Genomic DNA, 17298 nt, shown 5'->3' with positions numbered 1-17298 from the left:
AATATCTTCCCTTCCCCTACCTACCTTGATTAAGAATAGATACTCCAAGATATTTCATCTTTCCTCTGCATTTAATAACAGCAGGCATTCACTGTTGATGATTCAACTGTTTAAATGTATAGAGAGCAGTATGGTGAATATGCATAGTGATGTTAGAGTGTACAAGGTTCCAGGCAGGAGAGCTAGCATGAGAGATCATCCTGGCCTGCTAACTTAACTCTTTTACATCCTAATATCAGTATTGATATTCTCCATACTATTCTCTATACATTCCCTAAGGTGCTGACCAGGAGAATTTGTGTAACAGTCGAGGGATTATTTACTTAGTGGTCATTTCCTTTATCTTCTTGACCTTAATGAGTGATTCAGGGGTGATGTTGTAAGGAAGACATTTGATGCTAGCCACTGTGAGGGTTTAACAGGTTAGAGATCTAATTTTTGGAAATCAAACCATTCCACTTTCCCATGTGAACAGGACAAATACATATGTGAGGAAAAGGGTTGAAAGGCAAGAGCTCTCAAAATATGCCAGTACAACAGACAAGGTGGATAACATGAAAAGACGATTTTTTGACAAAACTGTTCTGAGTATGCCTCTTTAATGACTACAAATTTCAATAGCTTATACTTAAAAAATTGAATAAACATCATATATTTTTTATTGATACGAAAACTTTTCAGATACACTATGTTTGACATATATTTATACTTAAAAATTATTAGAATCCAGATTTACACTTACTCTTTGGATTTGGCTCGTGAACCTTAGATTCTAACCTTTCCTACAATCTTTTTCTCTCTAAATATATCATCTGACTTAATATGTAAATATTCCTCAGAGAATTAGCTATATATAAATAATAGCTCGTTATTCTATAAATAATTTACAAGCTTATACTTTCCCTTTTTTACATTGCATGCGAGAGAATAGATTACAAAAACAGAAAAATTAGAAAACATAAGGTTGAAATAATAAAAAATATACAGGAACGAACCATGACGTCAATTTTCCGAGCGGAAGTATGGCAAAAATTTGGAACTTCCGTTTTGCAGTGTAAATTCTGATGGACTTTTGAGGGCCAAAATTAACTTTTATATCGTTAGAATTGGTACAGAAATTCCCACACTGATCCATATCATCATGAAATTATAAAATATAATTCTTAACCTACGTATTCTCTGTTAGAATTTATGGGAACAATACCTCAAGAAGTCCTGGGTAAAACGGATCGCTACTAGTGTTTAGCAGTGATTCGATCTCGTCACCCAAAACATCTAGGTGGGATGAACCGCCTTCGATCTCTCTTAACAGTTCATTCACATCTTCAAACGTTGGCAAATTTCTCAGTTCTGTTGTTAAGCTCTGAAGAAATTCCTCGAGCTGCGAGTCCTCGCTTGCAGTGCTCTGCGGTTTATCAGACATGGTGATAATTTCCTGAAGTTCATACAAGGAGTTATTTTGTATTTCAGATGTGCTATCTCCGCCATCAGGAATTAAATCTGTCGTATCTGTTTCATTGGACTCTCGGCTTATACTCAATTTCCTCTTCTTTTTGGAGGAAGAACAAACACAGAAGTAACTTGAGCAAACTTCGCTACAAATTCTTCGCACAGTGCATTCCAAAACTGCTGCCACAAACATGTCAGGCTCTCGTTTTCGTTTATTTCTCTGCTGTTTCTTCACGGCAGATTGAACAAATTGTTCCTGCTCCACTCTTTTATCCTCTGTCGGACACATTTCACTGCGGCAATCCAGAGAAACTCAACCGAATCGCCAAGGAAGTTGATATAATTAAAGATTCTAATCGACACGGCGAGGATCCTAACCGTATCACCGTCACGGTAAACAATCTTTTCAGTGATGTGTAAAATACAAACAACAAATCGACGAAATGCTAGACGGGCTAGAACTTAAAATCAGAGTATACTATGCTGTTGGCTACGGCAAAAGTACTGAACGAGCCAAATGTGATGAATTATTTCAACCTGTCACGGAATCGCCAACCGGCACATTGCACCACGAATCCGCAATTTGGTTTCTGAAGTCGTCGCTCTGGTAGGTAAGGAAACTACAGCTGTAGGAACGTAGTCGAAGCTGATTTCCCACTTAAATTCTATCGAGGTATCCAACACAAAACAATCAATTTCGCCCACAAGTTGAGATTCTTTCTAGCCGTTCGTTCTCATCTGCTCATTTAATTTTTCTAGAACTTCCGTGAAACTCCTGGTAAAATTGACGTTTTTCCGATCCTTGTTGCCATGATTACAGATGACTGGCAGCTAATGAACCAATCAATTTGAGCGGGCGTATTCCACCGGGAAAGACCCTTACAAAAAATGTTTTCGTTGTTAGCTGAAGTTGCTTAAAGACAAAATTTGTTTTTCAGAGACATTTCGCGAGGGAAATGGTCTCTCACTTCTCACTAAAAGTTTCAAGTTTCTTTTCTAAAATGGACAACAATTATTTGGTGAGAGAGAAACCCAAATAAATTTCAGGTTTCTCTTAGAATGCATGACCGTGACGACTTGGGGCTATTGGCCTTGACAGGGTTCGAAATGACGTCAGAGCATAGAGGTAGAGACACGAACTAACAGAAAACGCAACCTCAATTTAAGGTTTTTTCCCCGGCCTTCATCTGGTATCGTAAAAACAAACGACGCTAACATAAAGCCGTTCAAATTTAAATAAAAATTTTCTTATAAGGATCGAGTATTTGCCGAAGCTTTGATAAACGCGACCAGTTTGCAGGTTGAAATTTTAAACTGGGTTTTAATGAGATGAATTTTAATGTTTTACTGCACGGTAGAACTGTTGCAAGCTAAGCTACGTGTATGCTACGTATGCAAAAATGAAGGCTGAAATTTAAAAAAAAAAAAAGTCAGATATGACAATTATACGAGTGTCGGAGCACTCGATTGTAAAATATTCCCGATTGTTTTAATATTCCGACCATGTTGCTTACAGGCGACAAAACGAAACTAAATCGTACGTGCTTGCTCTCATGATACAAAATTTCGAGTTATATAATTAAGTCCGAGAAAAAAAAGCAATAAACACCTGCTGTTATCAGGCGAAGAACAGTACGACTCAAAAGACGTTTTAAATTTTCTTCAACCAATTTTATCGACGAAATAGTTACCCAATCCTATTATAACGAAATTCATCTTTTTACGAAATATACAAATTTAATATATAGTCGACACGTTCAATAACTAGAGGATTGCGTAAGAAATGCTTACATCAGATGTTCACTTCGCTTATTTGCAAGCTTCGCACATTCTTTAGAAGGGCTAACTACACTTAGCATAGTGGTGATCAACTGCTGCTTTGTTAAGCTTTTACTGAAGTTGTACTTTGAGTTTGCGAAAAATCACGTATCCTCTTAGGGTTTGCTTATCAGGTGCCAAGACAATCAGTTTCGGCTTAGCTTTGGCCAGACAGCTGTGACTCTGGGGGGGAGGGGGGTGGGGGGTTGAGTTTGTTTCATCGCGGCTCTCTTGGCTCGGTACATTTCCAGTCGTTTATGTGCTGCATTTCATCACTCGTCGCGTGAGCCGGCTTCCTCTCAAAGATACCCGGTAAATTCACTGACGACTCGCCGACGTGTACTCGTTGACGACGTAAAACGTAACGACCACATAAAAGATGATGGGGACTCAGAATTTTTCCTTTGTCCCACGTTCGTGACTGGACGAAAAACATATTTCTCTAAGATGATTTATAAGTGGTGCTAAAGGACCTTTAATGTTGATCGATCTGGGCAGAAGGGTTTGTATGTGTCTAACCACGGAAATAGTCGTCAACCAGTGAAGTTCTCGGCCGTTCATAAAATTTCACTACCGTAAGATCTGTATAGAGAACAGTATGGAGAATATGCACACTAATACTGTTTGGAAGTGAAGTGTTAGCTGACCCCATTAACACTGACCGCACTGCAAATTCGGAAAAGGGTTATTTGGCCTCGAGTTTCAATCCAATGAACACAAATTCAATCTCTTTTAATAGTGTTGTTTATATACTATATTTATTTCCCTAAGAAGTTCTTGACTACAAAACATATCTCATTTCACATTTACATGAAATACTTCTATATTTCATTATCGCTGATAGTCGTTCCATGGTCATTAAGATCTTGAAGTTCTTTGTTTTCTGGCTGTATTATCTGAAGCTTTAATCTGCAATGAGCTCTGAGGGCCTGTATTCCACGGTATTCCAGAACTATCAATCACGCTAGTAGACACTATCACGTGATACACAGTGGGTGTACTCAGAGAGAGCAAGAATTGGGCACTGAAGTAGTCGTGATGCGGAACCACCGACTGTTCTAAACTGGTCACACAATCGCGCGGGGACTGAAACAGAGATGATTCACAAATTAATTTCTTAATTCAAATTTAAACAAAAAAAAAAAAAAAGGGAACTACAGTTTAGAACAGTTCCGTGTTACTCCTTTCAGCGAACATCTTCAAGAAGCTAAAAAGCCGCAATTATGAGAAAGAAGGAAAAAAATGAACAGATGAAAGGATGGATGATTAGGAAATTTGGCGAACTCCACTAACCAGCGAACGGACCATCACTAAAAGCGCTGCAGGACGAGCGATAGATTTGAGACGAGTTGGGGAGAGGTTTACCGAGGGGGGTCTGGCATTAATAGTCAGTGCGAGAACCTTGTAGACCTTCCGCCGGTTCGCGATGCTCAAGACCTTATATTTTCATGCAGCTGAAGAAACACTCGTGCTGGAGAACCTACAATAAGGGCTTGCTCGTAAGCTAGAACTCCAAAAGCCTCTTGTTTTTATCCTTTCACAGCACTGTCATTCATTTCTGGTACGCTGCAATAAATTCACAGCCAACGATTCCAAATTAAACCATAGACGAACCTTTCCATCCAGGGTTTGCTGCTTCTTCTCCTCAGCCTGCCAAGTTACTGACAAACAGACGGACTGGACATCACGAAAAAGGCCTGGGCACAAAGCAAAAAGGGACGTATCAAAGTTTTACCCTTTCGAATTCCACTTCCCATTTAATTCCAAAAAATTCTTCATAGTTGTGAAGTTAATCCAAACCTGGTCGCTGTCCATGATCGATTACTCCTTCCACCTTGAGAACAAACTGTGTATCCAAACTGACCGTGATAGGCTCTCCAGGGGACCGAGCCGAGGGAGATAACGCCAGCTGCAAAAATAATTCAACCTTTTAACCCCTTAAGAGTGGATAGAATCTAATTTCTCCTTACGGAATCACTACTAATCAAACATTAACCCTTAAACTCCCAAGATCCGATTGTTAATTCTCTCCTCTAGCTGTTACACACTTCCTTGTAAATAACTTACGAGAATTTGGTGTTAGATCAAGATAACAACTTCTACCTGATACATTTGAGTATTCTCATTACCTGTTTGCTGGAAAGTGCATGGATATTGTAGGGAGAAGTTACTTGTTAATCAACTCTGGGAGTTAAAGGGTTAAGGTACGTTTTAAAAAATACAAGAAATGACCGCCCACTACAGAAGCTCTTGATTGTGAAACAAATTCTTCTTATCAGCACCTTAGGAGATGTGAAGAGTAGGTATGGAGAATATACATACTGATGGTAAAAAGGGGTGAAAAGGGTCAGGGTTTGTTGATTGGTCAAAGGTGAATTCTGCGTCTTTCCCTGAACCAGAGGAAGACGCGGTGGCTCTCCTCCAAGTTCACATTTCAAATCCTATTGTCACAAAGTCAAGGAGTTTCCAGTTGTGTGCCGTAATAAAACACACTGACTAACCAAAAATCATTACTTAGAGTAATTTTCATTTTAGTGTCGAAAGTAATTCTTGACTGTTTTGGTTTCACTTAACTTCACTCTAAGATCAGCACAGGAAACTCGCACCACTTTATCAACCAATCAGATGCAAAACTGAAAAAAATCGCGTCTTGGTCGTGTGCGTTTTCCCGCGCTTTGGCTCTCGTTGGCTCTAAGATATTTTCTTTCCAACTGGTTGGTTGTTGATATAACTTTGGTTTTAGCTCTACGACATTCAATCGAAAAGCGCTCAAAAAATAACCAGTGAGAGGTCACTTACCTTGATGGACGTAGATTGTTGGCTGCAAAAGAAGGACTTTGGAAATATGAAAGGTACTTTGATCAGAGTCATTGAAGCGCGAATTAGACACTCGGTTTGCTGAAAGAAAAAGAAGCTGGTAAGCTTCCAACAAGGTCAGTGGATTGTAAACCACACAAGTGATCTTAATGAAGAATCTTCTAATATGTTAAACGTTATTTTGCTTTAATGTGAAATTTTCAGAATAGCCAGAAAAAGGAAAATGTCGCGGTAAGGGCAAAGAATTGTGATCTTTTGAGCCCGAAGGTAAAATGATAGTTTGGAAAAGTTCATTCATGAAACAAATCAGTTTAAAGTGTTTAGAACTGAAGCCTCTTTACTACAGTGATTATTGCTATGAGAAGAACGCTTTTCTTTTTTTTCATTTCTTTCTGTTTGTAAGAACTCAAGGGAAAAAGTGCGTGTCGGCAATATGTCGGCCGGCGCGTTCATCCTTCGTCTATTAAATACTCAAACACAACATTTCACAGGCTTACCAAATGACAAAGAGGAAGGGCTTCAAGTTGACTTGCAAGGTTCTGAAATTAATTATCATAAAAACAGACCATTCACTTTAACTGCATGAGCAATTTTGAATGAAGTGAGGAAAGTAATCTTCGACATTGCATCGGTTTTGCTTTTGCTCAGTGATTAGTTTAGAAATCTCGCGCCGAACTTTCGACCAATCAGATGCAAAATGAAAACCAACGGCGACTTTTTCAGTTGCTTCTTCCCGCGCTTCAGGTTGTTTGCTCGTCTTTATTTCAACTTCTCCTTGGTTTCTTGAGATTGTTTCTTTGTTATGACAGGACATTGCGATTACTTTTGGTTTCCTGACACTAAAACGAAATTCACCATCAAAAAGTAAAGATAAAAAGAGAAAAAATCTGGGACAAAACCAACCTCTACTGTTTCTAAAATGTCTGTACACGCCAAAGACAGTGCGTTTTGTCTCAGAGCTGAGGATCTGTTTCGTTGTTCACCCACAGAACTGGAGGAAAATTGCATTAAAAAATTAACAAATCAACACAATTCCGTGTAGTAGTCAAATTAAGCCATTAATACGAACCAACATAATGACCAGCCCTCAATTGTCTTGTTAGCTCAGTTGGTGGAGCACTCCACCGGTATGGCAAAGGTCAGGTTCAAATCCGTACAATCCTAATTTTTTTTTTAGGCCTTATTTCCACTACTGCTCAAGTAGTGTTCATTACTATGAAGATCGCTTTCATATTCATTTCTGAAAAACCGCAGTTCACATATATGATTTTCATATATTCACAGTCATCGGTTCGTGAATAAATCGCACCAATGAGAGCCAATCAGATTACAAGCATCACCAGTGGTTTCAAAATTGGATGTAATGAAATCTGAAAATTATCAGTGACCGTACCTGGGCTGGGATGTCTTCATTAGTACATCAATACTGTAGGATATCAATAAACAGCTCTGCTGAAGACTGAATTACGTGTTAAAGAAAATACATGCTACTGAAAACAAATTGCTACTTCATAGAAAAACCAAGATATCTCTGGAAAATCCTCGAAATTTCACGACCACGATCTCCAAGGGAGACGTTTAGCGCTTTGACTCCCAACAGTGACTAGAATTGCCTTAAGATGGACTTCATTCAGGAGAGAGAAAAAGTGCACGACACAAACAGACGTGGAGAGGATCAGTGGCAAAAGAGACGAAAGGGTTCAAGATGAACATGAAGCCAGATGCAACGGTGGTTATTTGACAGAAAATAAGAAATGCCGAAATATGAATTCTTTTAAATTAGCTCTAAAAAAGAAATCAAGATTGATGGAAACTAATAGTTACATAAAGGGACAATGCAATAATTTAAATGGGAAAACTGAAGATTTTATATACTATTGAAAGTGATTATTTTTTTAATTAATTACTTATTTATTAGATTCATATTTATATTTGATTATTTCATTAATAATAATTTATTAGATGATCTATATTTTATACTTTATAAAGTTCTTAAGATTATGTTATTAGGTTCTCTTTTTTTTAAATATTTTAGCATGTAGTTAGGAGGTCTACATCAGCGAAAGCTGCCCTTATCATGACCTTATTCAAATAAATTATGTATGTATGTATGTATGTATGTATGTATGTATGTATATAGGCAACAATGGTACTCGTTTGAAAAGACCTTATTTGTTACGTTATCGTGATCAAATTGAGCAACGAAAAATCATGTGAAAGGATACGTCTCGATGTTCTTGAGGCTCACAGGGTCTGCATTAAATGAAGTGCGGTATAACTGTCCATAACTCTCACCAAGATTACGGAAAACTTTGCTGCATTCAGTCATCTGAATAAGGAAAAATAGTACTGCTTCGTAAGTGCTACTTTAAATCAAATATTCTGTGAGCACATTAAAATCTTCAATGAATTGAAGGAAAAAAAACCAAACACGAAGACTAGCTGTCTCACAGCTTTAACATTTATTCAGAAGAGCAACGTAAAAAAACTCCCTCCAGATAGGAAATCTCACTTCCCTAACAGACTTACTTGAGCAGCAAAGTGACTCAACCGCTGAACATCTTGACCAGTCGCCATGGCAACAGCCGTTGCAATGGCAGGCGGAGGACAGGATTTCATGGTGGCACAAGATGCGAGGAGCAGACTATGAGCCTGGAACGTTTCTGCCCTCAAACTGGCATATGAACATTGGAATGACAGTTGGTTGTTGGAAGACACAGAAGCCTGGTGAAAACGAAGAGCGATCATCATATCGTTAGAAAATCATTGAAAAAAGTACCACAAAGCAAACAACTTATTCAAAGCGGAATGGTTTTTTTAACCCTTTACACCCGAACATCAGTATGCATATTCTCCATACTTTTCTCTATACATTTCCAATGGTGCTGAAAAGGAGAATTTGTTTAACAATCACAAGCTTCAATCTTGAGTTGATCCCTTCCTTTATTCTCGTGTGTGATTCAGAGGTGATATTGACTCCTAATACACTAGTACTTGAAATTAGGTTTAGAGTGACAAAAAGACCATCTAAAGTTATTCAGTTTTATTTTTGGCTCATTAACATTTACACAAACCTTGAGGGTTGTAATGCCTTTGTGGTATTTGGCACAAGCTTCTGATATCTGTTTAGCTAACATTAACTGACTATCACATGGGACACCTAGCAAACTCTCTGCCTCACAAAAACACTTTAAGGCAGTTAACCAGAAGTAGAAGTGTTCTGATGCCACCTGAAAGATAATAAAGCAAAAAGGGTGAAAGATAAAGTCTGTAATCAAGCCAAGTGGCCCATTCGGAGGGGGGGGGGGGGGGGCATGGGGTGACAAGGAGTATTACAACTCCCCTCTGGACCTCTGGATGGGATGCCAATTTATTGCAATAGTTAGTTAGAGTTCACTTTCCCTATGCATTAAAACTAAAATAGCTCATGTGAAAATTACATCACACTTTATACCTTGGATGACAGGTTTCCAAAAATTTTGGCTGCAATGCTGTGAAAACCCTGAGAGATAATAGAGGAATAGTTTAGGCTTAACATTTTTAATTGTGAAAATTATTTAGGACCTTGATAACTATAATTTGTCATAAGTTTTCAGGTTTCAAGATGGCTAAATGTCCAGTATTGTAGCATCAAGCATTCCAAAGGAGGATGCCAGGTCATTGAAGCAAAGCTATCAGCCCTTGCAGTTGCATAAGTGGGATTGCTAAGATATAAGCAGGCCTAAAAAGGCTTGTCATCAGGAACAGCCACAGACATTTTGACAACTTGAGTGAGGGTCTGCACCAGAGTCAAGCAAAGAGTTGTTCATCTGTCAAAAGTTTTGAATCTGATGGTCAGTTTATTTGGGATGTTTTCTACTTTGAAACTACAATCTAAGTTCTCAGTTTTGATTGGCTAGTTTTGGTGTATTATCTCAGCAAACCATATGGTGTTTGAACACCTATTGAGCTAAATGGTAGCTATTTAAAGAAATGTGAATAAAGGAGGTAAGTTTCTAAAGAGACGGTGGTGCTGTATTGTTAGGAGAGTATAACAGGGTAATTTGGTATTATCAACTGAGTTGATAACATAAATTGGCCATCATAAAAAGTTTCAAAGCTGACGTTTCAAGCATTAGCCCTTTATTAGAGCAAACTTTCAAAGTAACTTTCATTTGCTCTGATAAGGGGCAAACACTTGAAATGTCAGCTTCGATACTCTTTGTGGTGGCCAATTTACATTGGTTGGTTAACCATCTTAATCCAGAGCACAAATTGATTTCCTATGGGCAGGAATTGAATAAGAACGTGCCTGTCTAGAGCTCTAGAGCAGGCAGTCCCAAACAAATCAAAAAGTCATTGGTACATAAAATGGACCAAACAGTGTTACAGCACTAAGACTAACTAACCAGTCTTGTGGCCTGTTTGCCAACTCTGAACATGGTCCAGTATCTTGATGTTGTTGTTAACTTTCCCAGGTTTTCCAGCAACATCTTTTCCAAGTTTGCAACTGAATCTTCATCCTCATTGTGTGAAACACTTTGATAAGACTGTAAAACTAATGTTGCCATACCAACCTATGGTGCAGAGAAGATACAAAAACTCTTAGTATTTAAAAAAACAGGTCTTCAGACAAACAGCAAGTCTCTCAAAAAACACATACTACTAAATCTTTTGATTCCTTGCGGTCATCATCTGCAATTACTACTACTTTGGCAAAGTGTGAAACAATTTCACTTCTTAAAGGTGCAAGTAAAGATGGAATCTGCGTTGCCATAGTGACCATCACATGACACAGCTCAAGTGCTATTGGACCTGAAAAGAGGAACAAAATGACAGAGATTTAGAATTCTTCTCTTCACCACCAAAACAAGAAAAAAGAACTCCCAATATCTGATTTGAAATTCTCCCTACTAATTCACACTCATTTCTTGTAAATCAGCAAGGAGAATCTAGTATTGGGTCAAGATAAGCTTTAAAAGGTTTTGCTTTCCTACAACCTTTCAGCAGAACAATGTAGTTATGTCCCCTCAGGTTTGGGGCACTACAATAAATAAGGCAATATTACAGTACTATTGCCGACAACTGACCAACAGATCACAGACAGATTACCAACTGTAGGCCACATGTCAGCAGACACCTAACCAGGATGATAGGGCTATATATTATAAGGGTTTGATGATCTGCAAGATTTCACTCTAACACTAGCTCTTTCATTTTTGTGTAAAGAAGTGGAGAAATAATGCAAAGAAATTGAACACTAACCAGATGAAGTTGGAAGCAAGCTGGACACACTTTCAACCAGGGTGGGAGCCACCTCAGGGGAACTATTCACCAAACAATTCATTGATGACAAACAAACCTGTACAGAAAAAGATAAAAAATACATCATTTGTGATTATTGTATATCTGTTCTTGCATATTTTTCTTCAAAGGTTCATCAAGGAATACCTTCAATGGCTGAAGTTGATTGTTTACACAACAGACAACAGCACCACTCTCTAATGCAACAGCTGCTTGTTCACAAAGGCTGCTGTCCTCTTTATCTAGAGAGTATGGAAGAATTACATCAAATTTCAAAACTGTATTTTGTCTAAGATTGAAATAACCTCTGTACATTCTTGACCTCAGGTAACCACTGGATCCCAAGCTCAGCAGCCCACAATGGACAACACAGTGACATGTGACCCTTTTTCAATAATTTATTTTGTGTGACATGGAATGATTCTGTGGAAAACTTTCTCCTTGTGAAAGAATTTTGTGACAAAAAAATTCACATATACATGCATGCTTTGTTAGCTTTCCAAAAAGGAGGCTTTTCAAACAATTTTAAATAAGTTTGAGTCTGTATTAATGATCACCATAAGAAAACGGTAGATGCTGTCCAAAAGAAGAGATTTATCAAAGAGATATCTCCAAAGAACTTGTCCCAAACTTTTTAATGGCACATAAATGAAAATTATCTTATGCTAGAGATAAGAAAAATTCTGGTTTTATACCAATTCCATCTCCAAATGATCTACCAAATGTAACAACACCCTCTTGTTATGTGCAAACACGAGTTAGATAGAACAAAAAGAAAAAAGGTTGTAAAACAAACCAGACTTAATTCCTGCCACAGCAATGTTGACAAGGAGTTCTGATGCTAAGGCTGCTATAGCAGAGTTATAGGAATTTGTTTCTTTCTGGCAGATTTCAAGGACTGAAAAGTCAGGAACAGAGAAAAGAAAAATTTTCATCAACATAGCACTTCAACCCTTTACATCCTAACATCAGTATCCAAATTCTCCATAATGTTCTCCGTACATTTCTTAAAGTGCTGACAAGGAGAATTTGTTTAACAATCAAGAACTTCTTTAAATTGGTGATCATTTCCTTTAATCTCTAATCTAAAGTATTGCTGAATTATCAAAATCAAAGCTTAAATAAAATATTAACCTTTTAACTCCCAGAAGTAATAAACATGTAATTTCTCTTTATGACATCCAATTCTGACTACATGAAAGTTAGTTAAGATGAGTCAGTCAGTCTTCTAGTATACACATCCTGATACAATCTTAACATGTGCACCCTGAAACTAGTGGTTCTACAAAAAGAACCTGTGCTATGCCAGATTCAAAACACCACTAAAAAACCACTCTTTAGATGTGGCCAAAAAATGAGTGGAAATGCATTCATCCTCAAAGTGCCATCAGAATGTTAACTTCTGACTAACTAGTTCCCATGTCACTCAAATGTTGGAAATTACATTATAATATTGAACAAACAGGTAATGATAATACTTGAACTTATCAGGTAGAAGTTGTTATTTTGATTTAACACCAAATTGTCCTAACTAATTTACAAGTAAATTTGTAGCCACTAGCGGGGAAAATTGACAATCAGATCTTGAGAGTGAGAGGGTTAAAGTCACCAAATTTACCTTTTTCACTCTTGAGCAGATCTACAGCCTCTGATCTTGATAGAGTTACCATTGTCCTCAATGCAGAAAATGTAAGGTTATCATAACAGCTACTCAAAATGAATTCAGAGAGAGCCTGGATAAAACAAGAGACAAATGTTAACAAATGGCTTGAATGAAAATTTAGAAATGAAATCCTTGACTTCAGATCTTCAGATTGTCTTGCAGAAAACTACTAGTATGGTCATAATTTATTTTTTTAGTTGTTTTGGTCTTGTTACTGTAACTGTTTCATGTATGTTCTGTTGAAATTCATGCTGACTTTAGAGCAATCAAATATCACAGTAAGTAACATAAAATGAAAAGATAAATTAATTAGAATAATTGTTTTCTAAAAGAGACTGTTGACTGCTATGATGGCATGCACATGAAAGAGTGACAGGATTATTGCAGTGAAGTTGACACTTCAATTTAACATAACTATTTGACCTAGCAAATTACTATAAAGCTGACAACTTCAAATTTTAGTTTCTTGTCAAAACAAAGTGAAGGATTTGAGATCTTAGGTATCACAGTACCTCGATGTCCTGGATTCTCCACATGTGTGGTGCCCCCTTGGCTAGCATCCTTAAATCTGAAAGGGTGTAGTTCTTAACTACTTTTCTAGGATCTTGTGTCAGGTACTTCAGTAACAACTCAGTCTGCAAGATAATTTTTAAGAACTTCATATACTTATTTGTTTCAGTCTTTAGAACTTGGCTTCTTTTCTCATCATTTCAACAGAGATAAAAACAGATATAACTTTGCTAACCAAAAAAAAGCTCAAAAATTCTATGAACTCTAAATTGTTTCCTCTAGCTGCTACATTTTCCTTGTATTTTATGAAAAGTCAGAGTATTTTACATTCTTTTGAGATGATATGCTTCCCCTGATTGGTTTGTATACTCTCATGAAGAGTTCCCTGAATAGTGTATTGACTAGGCATGGAGAAGTCATGTGTTCATTGGTTCAGTGATTCAACCAGGTTAAGTAACAAGCCAGTCTTACCTGTTTAGGGATGTCAATCACTGATGATACAGCAAGACAAGATAAGGTGTGCAAGGTGACAACAACAAACTGGCATGTGGGATGAGAAGCAAGAAGAGAGGAACATAACTCATGGACCTGCAGAGAAGAAGACCACAAAAAAAAAATCAAACCAATCTTTTGAGTCCTTTACACCCTAACATCATGTTGCATATTCTCTGTCCTGTTTTTTAAAAATTTCCTAAGGTGCTGACAAGGAAGAATTTGAGTAACAGTTCAGAAATTCTTTAGTTCTTGATCGTTTCTGTTATTCTCATGACCACAAAGTCAGATTCAGGCGTAATTTTGTAAGAGAAATTAGATGCTGGTCACTCTTGGGGATGAAAGGTTTAAACCCTGTAGTACACAAATGAGTTTTTTTTTTCAAACCATATTTGATAAGCAGCACATAAAAACTATTTATTGCCACAATGCTTAAATGTGATGTCACTGTGGTCATACTTCAAACACTGTTAACCTAGAGCGTTTTTGCTGGGAAATAAAAGATGATATCTGATATTTCAGTTATTTCAGTTTACCTTTGCAGTCAGCTGTAAGTCATAATGCATGTGTCTGAAAATAGATATTAACTTCAGCTTCATTTCCACAGGAGTATTCAGTCCTAAAAGAGAAATAATAAAGTCAATAACCACATTATAACCCTAACAGGTAAACAATAAAGTCAATAAGTGCATTATGGCCCTCACAAGTACATAATATTGTCAAGCATCTGTACTAACACACTCTCAACTTACCTTCAATAAGCTGTGCTATTTTGTTGTAGAGACCAGAGGCAAATTCTCTGTCAGTAACAAAAAAAAAGAGAAAGAGTCAGACATGCAATTGTAAGATAACAAAGCATTAGAAGGCTTTAGTCATAATCTTCAACAAGGGTTGCCAAGAGCAGAACAAATTTACTCACTTAGTAAAACACTCCACTCATTTTCTCACCAAAAACACAAAAACTACTTGACACTGCAAAAACACAAAAACTACTTGACACTGCAAAATTACCCAAACTATATGACTTGGACAAAGATTTTCACAAAATGAAGTGAGTTGTTACAGCTACATGTCAACCATAAATTGAGTTGTCAGGAATAATCCTTAATTTTTTATGACCTCTATAGACATTTATCACCTGGACTGTGCACAAAGCCTGTCCGTTGCAAAAATTGCGGCCTCTAATTCCACCTGATCATGTGATTCCAAGCTGCTTCTTATGCTACGATGTGACAAAGAGGAGGTTTCAACAATTTGAAAAAAAAAAAAACTGTCTCTATTAAATCCACTACTCATGTAAACTTCAACCTGAGTGTTCTTATTAGAAGCAATTATCGAACCCTTTACACCTCAACATGAGTATAAATATTCTCCATACTGTTCTCTATACATTTCCTAAGGTGCTGACAAGGAGAATTTGTTTAACAATCAAGAGCTTCTTCAGTTGGTGATCATTTCCTTTATTCTCGTGACCTTCATGTTTGATTCAGAGGATATATTGTAAAGAGATTTTAGAAGCTAGTCACCCATAGGGATCAAAAGGTTAAAGTGGAGAAAACACTGCTAAGTATTACAGTCAAACATTGTTTACCTGTGGTGGACATTCTTTCTTTCAGAGACAATACAAGCAATACTACCAAGAACTCTAAAGAAGCAATATGTTGAAATAAGTAACAAATGCAATACAATATTCTTTATTACACTGAATCAACTTTCAACAGACATGGGATGAGAATCGAAACCTTCATGCCCTCAAAAGTCATTTTGAGAGTATGAATTTTTTTTTTTTGACTCTGACCATGACCTCTGCTGAGTTTATCAAAAGTGTCTCCAATTACCTCAAACAACATTCATTTACAAGGCTACTCTCACTTGCACAATCATGTCACATGATCATAAAAATCATTTTGTTGCCTCTATATGCAGCTGAAGAACCCATTCCACTAATAACCTATAATCTGTTCAATGAATAAACAATCCTTTTTCTATTCACCTGACAGTGATGGCTCTTGCCACTGGATCATTTGAATGAATAACAGAGTAAATTCGCTTCAAGAATTCATCCACATTTAAAATCTTATCCAGGTGTTTTTCACTTTGTTGAATAACCTTCAGAATGCAAAGCCGCAAAAAATTACTCCTGCGAAAAAAAGGAGAAACATAGGCATGGAATCTACGTTTTTATTTGATTTTTAGCAGAATGCGAAGAAACAGATGTGCTCAATTCCCTTTTCTTTCGCATGAAACATCGATCAAATTACACATAATTGACAAAAAAATAATATCTTTACCCGATACGAAAGACATCAGCCAGCTTTAGCAGAGCAGAATTGATTAAAATTGGGAAGGGATATTTTTCAAATAACCCTGGGAATCTGACTATTGCCTCACACTGTTCTCCAGCTTTACTTGATCGCAGTCCTAAAATGAAAATAAAATCATCCCCGTTGTCGACACTTGAGTGAGACTTACGACAGCTTGCAGACTGGTGTTACGGTTTATAAATTTTGGGATATTGGGAATAAAGCTTGTCTGCAAAGTAGCATTTATTACCTTTATCAAGCTCTGACAATGCACTGTTCGCATCTTGCCAGCTGTCAGAACTATTGGAAGATTTTTCTCCAATGTTTGTGAAAGTTCCAAAGCTTAGTAAGGACGCCATGTTGGAATCACATATCCCACAAATCCGGTCAGCATTAGATTCCATCCACCAAAACCACCTCGGTCGAGAGGGACTGAGATGAAATATTTAATGACTTGCAAAACATAACCGAAGATTCTCGGAAATCCGCAAGTGATGTAGCCGAACATCCGAAGCTGTAAATCCCATGATTCTTGAGGAACAAACAGAAACAGCATAGCGAGAATTTTAAGTCGCGAACCATTGATGGTAGACATGCAGATAATTTAGGATACGTAAATTCTGTTGATGAGGCGCTTAAACTTATTGCGGAATTTGAAACAGGATTGACGACGAAGTTTTCTTTCTTTAAAGCTGTCAAAGGTTTCGGGAACATATATTTATATATATTTGATATAGCTCTTTAGCATTACAAAGCTTTGCTATCGTTATTGTGCATTCTCACTAGTTTGTCTAGTTCAAGTCCTCTGGCATGGCTTGGATGATACCACAATCGTGGAATCATTCGGGTTAATTTAATGCTTACACCTCCTTCCTCGGACAGAAGTCACAAAATACTGGGGGAAGATGCATGAGATATTTAAGGAGCAAAAATTCGTTTTTTACTGGTGTGCCTTTCCCAATT

The 17298-nt window shown here is 37.2% G+C and overlaps 2 protein-coding genes and 1 long non-coding RNA gene across 3 annotated transcripts; 1 reads left to right on the top strand and 2 right to left on the bottom strand.

Annotated features, from left to right (window-relative positions):
* Positions 1 to 29: 29 nt before the first annotated feature.
* On the bottom strand, positions 30 to 2667 carry LOC113678634 (uncharacterized). Its single transcript, XM_027195531.2, has one exon. It carries the CDS (start codon positions 1736 to 1738, stop codon positions 1190 to 1192), a length of 549 nt encoding a protein of 182 aa, XP_027051332.2. The 5' UTR covers positions 1739 to 2667; the 3' UTR covers positions 30 to 1189.
* A 1330-nt stretch (positions 2668 to 3997) lies between these two features.
* On the bottom strand, positions 3998 to 16722 carry LOC113678616 (integrator complex subunit 7). Its single transcript, XM_027195515.2, has 26 exons — positions 16586 to 16722; positions 16324 to 16453; positions 16026 to 16172; positions 15624 to 15677; positions 15171 to 15254; positions 14785 to 14831; positions 14569 to 14651; positions 14012 to 14128; positions 13543 to 13665; positions 12986 to 13100; positions 12164 to 12265; positions 11515 to 11609; positions 11329 to 11425; positions 10727 to 10878; positions 10473 to 10640; positions 9539 to 9586; positions 9159 to 9314; positions 8614 to 8808; positions 8310 to 8413; positions 7478 to 7543; positions 6988 to 7075; positions 6582 to 6623; positions 6067 to 6165; positions 5068 to 5176; positions 4882 to 4964; positions 3998 to 4353 (listed from the first exon to the last, which is right to left on the bottom strand). The coding sequence occupies exons 1-26, from the start codon at positions 16692 to 16694 to the stop codon at positions 4126 to 4128; spliced, it is 2841 nt and encodes a 946-aa protein (XP_027051316.2). The 5' UTR covers positions 16695 to 16722; the 3' UTR covers positions 3998 to 4125.
* LOC149042062 (uncharacterized) lies at positions 9780 to 11824 on the top strand. The gene is made up of 3 exons (XR_016188176.1): positions 9780 to 9917; positions 11499 to 11616; positions 11695 to 11824. It is a non-coding gene; the product is annotated as an uncharacterized LOC149042062 (long non-coding RNA).
* Positions 16723 to 17298: the final 576 nt, after the last annotated feature.

This window comes from Pocillopora damicornis, chromosome 7, assembly GCF_964200805.1.
Source record: "Pocillopora damicornis chromosome 7, jaPocDami1.2, whole genome shotgun sequence".
Taxonomy (NCBI): domain Eukaryota; kingdom Metazoa; phylum Cnidaria; class Anthozoa; order Scleractinia; family Pocilloporidae; genus Pocillopora; species Pocillopora damicornis.
Note: the sequence above shows the minus strand (reverse complement) of the source record. Positions and strands in the feature narration are given on the sequence as shown.